This window comes from Carlito syrichta, unplaced genomic scaffold (assembly GCF_000164805.1).
Source record: "Carlito syrichta isolate Samal-C Ts95f unplaced genomic scaffold, Tarsius_syrichta-2.0.1 Scaffold131739, whole genome shotgun sequence".
Taxonomy (NCBI): domain Eukaryota; kingdom Metazoa; phylum Chordata; class Mammalia; order Primates; family Tarsiidae; genus Carlito; species Carlito syrichta.
In genome coordinates, this window is record NW_007075835.1 from 406649 (window position 1) to 413031 (window position 6383).

At 41.6% G+C, this 6383-nt stretch overlaps 1 protein-coding gene across 2 annotated transcripts in view; it reads right to left on the reverse strand.

Annotated features, from left to right (window-relative positions):
- Positions 1-737: 737 nt before the first annotated feature.
- The window catches only part of FGFR2 (fibroblast growth factor receptor 2), a 54879-nt gene continuing 49233 nt past the window's right edge, over positions 738-6383 (reverse strand). For both annotated transcript variants that reach the window (XM_021708171.1, XM_021708170.1), the window contains 2 exons: positions 5138-5243; positions 738-2432 (listed from right to left, as the gene is read on the reverse strand). In XM_021708171.1, coding sequence (XP_021563846.1) covers positions 2268-2432; positions 5138-5243 — 271 coding nt within the window. In that variant the 3' untranslated portion in view covers positions 738-2267. The remainder of the gene's footprint in view (positions 2433-5137; positions 5244-6383) is intronic.

A 6383-nucleotide genomic window follows, 5' to 3' on the forward strand; every position in this document is an offset into this window, starting at 1 on the left:
TGCTGATCCTGAGGAGACCTTCCTCCACTCATGGCCTCAAACACATTGAAGGCCGCAAGGACGGCACTGTTCTAACTGCCAACGGCCCTGTAAGTTCTGAGAACATGGCTGGAGGCCAAAAAGCTAGCCTGATTTTGTCTCCTTTTCCTGGTGCTGATGAGGCTTGCAAGCAGATTCATAGAACCTTGAGTCAGAGATTCTCATTTGTTAACTGAGGAGAAAAACTCCATTTCCCTCTTCAGATGCTTGATAGTATGAAAATAAGTAATTATTTTTAAATTTGCCCAAGTTTTCTCTTGGAAAATTTGAAGCAAACCTTTCTCTCCAGCCACCACGAGGAAACTGGCTTAAAAGGTTTCAAGGTCCCCAGGAATCCTAATTCTGAACATCTTCCCATTCAATACCTTTCATCCTGAGGCCACCTCCCTGTTGGCAAAGCTCTCTCCCATGTGGTTCCTCATCTACTCCTCTGGGGAGCAGGTAGGGCTCAGAGAGAAGCAATGACTCCCATGAGGTGCCAGTAAGCAACCCAGCCAGGGCCTGAACCAACCGATGTTGATTTTCCATTGGATCAACCTGTCTCAGGTATTGCTGGTCCCAGCCAACCCCTATGGCAAGTTACCCCTGTATGTAGCACACAAAGACCCTCTACACCTCTCTGCTTTTCCCACATTCAGAACAAACAGCACTCAGTCAACACCTCTGAGCACAGGAAACCATATGGTAAGACACGAGTATTAAAAAAATAAGTTGCGTGACATTTATTTTGTCTTGTTAACATTAATATCTGTAGAAACATTTTTATTGTCAGTATAAAAATTAACAGGTTTTATTAAATACTTTCTCCAATTTCATAACACGTAAAATCAGTGTAATCTGCATTCATGTTGCATGACTATAGCAAAGTGAGTGGGTGTTTCAAAAGCCAAACACAATACTTTAATACAGAATGAATATGACGATACTTCTTCTGAAGTAGGTAATTAGGCCGGACCTTTTGGTAAGGTGCTGCCAGAATTGAATGGAAGCAAACCCTTAAAAAGATGGACATCTCCCCAAAACTAACAGCAGAACAACTCTGTGTTTCAATTTTCGATGATGGGACCTGAAGATCCTAAAAGGCTTCTCTAATGCCAAGAATCTGGAAGCCATTATCAAAATTCACTGAAAATAATACAGGCTAATCTGATTAATGTGCAACTCAGAGGCAGAAGGCCAGCTGCCAGAGACAAGTGCATTCTGCTATTATCTCAACTAAGGTTCATCCTCGGGGAATAGATTAAGGCATCTTTTAAGAGGACGCTGGTACCATTTGTCTTGGGAAAGTCCAGTTAAATGTTTCATTGACCTAATGACAGGGCTGCACACCAAAACGAAACACCTTCCTGTTAATGGGTTCTTTTAATATGAGCATTTAGGAGGTTTAAGAACAATCATATGACAGAAGAGTTTAAACACAAATAAATCAAAACTTCATTTTCCCCAAATTAGTCATATATTGTAAATATTTCTCTTTTCCAAGGATCTGATAACTAGTTAAGTCCAAGCAATAGATTAACTAGTCTGTGCTGTCTGCATAGAAATGTCACTTAAATTACAAAAAAAACCTATAAATGATTAATTGTTTTGTATATTACCAATTCATTAATAAATTAATGTTATACCATTTTCCCTGAAAGCAAAAGTATTTTTCCACCTCTGCTTGGTGAAAATTAAGAAATTCTGTGTAAGAACAGCATTTAGCAAATAGCTATTAAAAAAAGAGAGACCAATTTTCTAGGTGCATTGGGACATCCATTTAAAATCAATACAAAAAATAATTCCTTGTAAATATATAATATATATTTATACATAATTTGAATATATTTACATACATCCAGCACCTATATACTGCATTTGTGCTCTGTAAGTGTGTGCTGACATATATTTTCTCCCATTATTACAAAATTAACAAGGAAGGCAGAACACGTGTCTGCCTTGAGTCCAACTGTCCACAGCCAGTACCCGCGGCAGGTGAGAGGGGTGAGTCACATGGTGGCTTGTGGCAGTCCATGGCCCCAGAAACATTCTTCTCCTCCTGGTGAAGATTACAAGTTTTCAACTGTATAAATCTTTACACGTGCACCGATTACTTTTCCAATTATTTACTCCTCTGATCCGTATATACAAGCGGAGACAACAAGCACTAGAGAGAAGGCATTGCCTCCCTGCTCAGTGTAGGTAGGCTCCCGGTGCTGTCCTGTTTGGGGACATGCGGACACGGTCATTCATGTTTTAACACTGCCGTTTATGTGTGGATACTGAGGGAGGCATGGTTCGTAAGGCATGGGGTCTGGAGAAAAAACAGAATCATCTCCTGAAGAGCAAGAACTCCTTGTGTCAGGGTAACTAGGTGAATACTGTTCGAGAGGCTGACTGAGGTCCAAGTATTCCTGAAAGAAGGGAAGAGAGACGTTTTATTTCATCTTGGGTCAGGATAACAAGGTGAATACGGTTCGAGAGGCTGACTGAGGTCCAAGTATTCCTGAAAGAAGGGAAGAGAAGAGTTTTATTTCAAACACAGGCTCTTGAGATGTCTATGTTGGAGGTGGGAGGACAGGAGCACCCAGGAAGGCTTCCAGAGACCAGCCCACCCGACTTCCACCAACACCTCCTGGGAATCCCCACCTGATTTACTCTAGGCTGCCTTAGCTTCTCTCTTACAACCCACCATAAATAAACTATTGGCAAGTAGAGAACAATAAAAACTAGTTGCACTGTAGGTGCTGGGCAGGCAACTCAACTTCACATGGTCCTAAATGGCCTGCTGGCTCTACTGCCTCACCAGAGCGCGTGCTTCCAATTTGAGCCCCGGCACAGTGAAAACATAGAACATGCTGTGGATCCCAGGCCCCCTTTAAAGAAGCAGAGCTCACGAATACTGATTTTCTGAATTATATTTTACTACGGTATTTTCTAGAATAATTGAAGGGGAATGCGTCTTCATTCAGCGGGTAATTTAACAGATGTAATTCATCACTCTCAGAAGCTCTCTGAGTTGAAAATGTAAACAGGTTCAAAAAAGGCTTGGCTATACAGATGTATGTTAAATCCATAATGGGCTGTTAAAGCAAAGTTTAGGAAAATAGATGTTAAGTTTCAAAGTTTGGAAGGTTTGAAATTCGGAAAGTCTCTTCTGTTCCTCAAAGCAACCATTGGTGTTGTTGCCAAAGAGCCCCCCGAATCACCCTAGGATAATACTCCCTTCCGACTTAGGTCAGGGTGAGAGCCCATGGCCTGTTTTTGTACAGCCCATAAGCCTAAGATAGTTGTTTTTTTCCAGATTGGAAAATATAGTTTATTCAGAAAGTAAACTGGAGAGAGAGAGAGAGAGAGAGAGAGAGAGAGGAGATTCACGTCCCCAAGGTAAGGGAGGGGGCCCAAAGGTGGTTTTTAACACTTGTATAGTTGTGAGGGGGCGGGGGGGGGAGATGTCTTGCAGTACTAAAATGACATAGAATTAATATACAATTAAGTAAAATTCCAATCTCGAAGTTCACAAAGTTTTACTAGAACACAGACACACATATGTTTACAAATTGTCTGTGGCTGCCTTCATGCTACAGTGGCAACGCTGGGACAGAGACCATATGGCCTACAAAGCTGAAAATATTTGCTCTCTGGCCCTTTACAGAAAGCTTTTGCTGGCCCCTGTTCTGAAGCTATGAAAAAAGATTTCTATACTGGGAACTTGTGGGTCTCTCTGCCTCAACTGGGCTGGCACGCTGAGGCGGTTCTGCTCACACCCCCAGAAGCCAACGACTATTCTGTGACATGTGGTTTTGCTGAGAGGGGGGTAAAAAGTGCAGACCACAGCACAAACAGCCTCAGTGTTATCAAAGAAGAGCCCACGGAATGTTGGCAACTAGACATTTTAAAAGACACACAAAAAAAACACTATAATTCATCACCAGGGCTGGCAAGAGACAGTCCCCGTCCCAGAAGGGGTATGTGTCAGTTCTAACAACATCAGCATTAACCACACAACTGGAAACAAACACACCCACCACATCAAAAGAGAACGTTTTGCTTACAATGATAAAAATGAAATTTTGTCCTAAATGGAACCATTTTTCTCGAGCATATGGTAATGATTTTCAGAAGGAAAGAAACTTCGATTTTTATATCCGTTAGACAGTATGGCATTCTGCTTTTTTATTTTAGGATACTAGACACAAATTTTGGTATGAACGGGCCGACTTTAAATGTAAATATGTAAATAAATCACACTGAACATAGACATAGGATCATTAAAACAGAACTTTAGTGCTTTTTTCCCAGTTTCTAAATGAAGTCATAAACTTTCAGATCTGATAGGAGAAAATAGGAATATCAGTGGACTCTTAAGTCTAGGGTTAAAGGAATTTATACTAGCAACAACAATTTTGGCAGGAGAAGAAAGTTGGTCTTCTCCCCCCCTGAACTGTTCCTTTCAACTTCTGAAGGTCAGCTGTATTCATTTAAATGCAATCTCTCCCTTGATCCAGCACAGGCCACAGACAGACAAGATAAAGTTGCTGGGTTGGGTTAATGCTTCAGATCACTACATTTGATTATTTAAAAAAAAAAAAACAACCCCAAAAACTCTACAACTGTTTTCTTTTCTTTTTTTTCAGTTGGAGTCTCACTCTATCACCCAGGTTGGAGTGCCATGGCACACTCACAGCCACCCCAGTGTCAACCCGCTGGGCTCAGGCAATCCTTCCGCCTCAGCCTTTCAAGCAGCTGGAACTACAAGCGCGGGCTACCACACCCGGCTAATTTTTTATTTATTTATTGTAGAGACGAGGTCTCACCAAGTTGCCTGGGCTGGCCTCGAACCCACAGGCTCAGGCAATCCACCTGCCTCAGCCTCCCAGTGAAGGCAGCATCAGGTATGTCTCTCCATCTTTGGTTGCATGAGTCAGAACTTAGAAAATGAAGTTCTGAGAAAAATCATACTTGAGAAAGCACATAGTTTAACTTTGACCCCTATGGAAAACTGATAAACTACATCACAGACTCCAACCAACAACCAATATGGAAGTTTGCATGTAAAAAGCTGGGCTTGTTTCCCAAGCCAAGCAAGGATAACAGGCTTCTAAAAGGAGGTTCTTACCTCATTGGTTGTAAGAGTGAGAATTCGATCCAAGTCTTCTACCAACTGCTTAAACGTTGGTCTCTGGGAGGGCACTGCATGCCAACAGTCCCTCATCATCATATACCTGGAAAAAAATGGAGTTCCTTGGTGAGTTAATTTCCTAAGTATCAAGTACCTGGCTATCGCCTAGTTATGACAGGCAATATGGAGATGTACTCTAAACTATGAAGATGCATCAGAACTTTCCAAGCAACTAGATTAGGAGGTAGATATTATATTTGCTTTCCCCCAAGATTCCCTGCTTGATTCCCCTGAAAGACACTTTGATTTACAAAAACATCACTTTACCCAAAATGTTTTAGGAAGACATCTATGCCTTGGAGAAAGACATGTCTATGGGTTTTCCTTAGAATCCCAGTGACAGAGTGACACCTCACAATGGCATCACACTCTTAAGGCATTTTGGGAGGCTGAGAGAAGAGGCATATTTTCATGGGCTGGTATCAAATCATCCCTTCCCAATTACCCCTGCCTGGACCGAAGCAGCTGTGCCATTATCTGCCCGATACTTATGATTCTAGTTGACAAAGATGCCTCAGTTAAAAAAAAAGTTTGAAAACCACAACTTTAAGGTTTTTATGAATTAATCTGCCACCACTGGGCTGCACACCGACTTCCTGATTAACTCTTATGTAGGCCTATGTTCCCAGGCCTTATCTAGATTATGGGTTTCGACAGCCCCTCTATGTTAGAAAAAGCAATAGGAATGACAAGGAGCACAATAAATGCCTTTATATAATATACTATAAAATGTGGCCATTCATCAGACATCCACTGTACACCGAAAAGCACTCATGGGATTACTGATATAAAATCCCCATGAAACGATACACAATAGACAGCAGTCTCTGGGACAATCACTCTTCTTAGTTAATGGGGTGGGGGGAGTAGCTAAGAGACTCTTTTTCAAAGCACTGATTCTACTGCCCCAGGCACACGTCACAAACACAACAAAACCACTTAAAGTGTGAGGTAGGTTTTTCTAGCAACCAGCTCATGGTTTTTTAGGCAGATCTGGTACTCCACGGAGGGAACCTGGACACATTTTTAATTCTCTGTACTAGAATGTGGGTGAAATAGAAGTAACAAGTTCATTCTCTCTGAGGAAATGTGGTTGACATCAATCTGTGACAACAATTTTCGTTTCTTTTTTTTTTTTTTTTGAGTTGGAGTCTCACTCGGTCGCCCAGACTAGAGTGCAGTG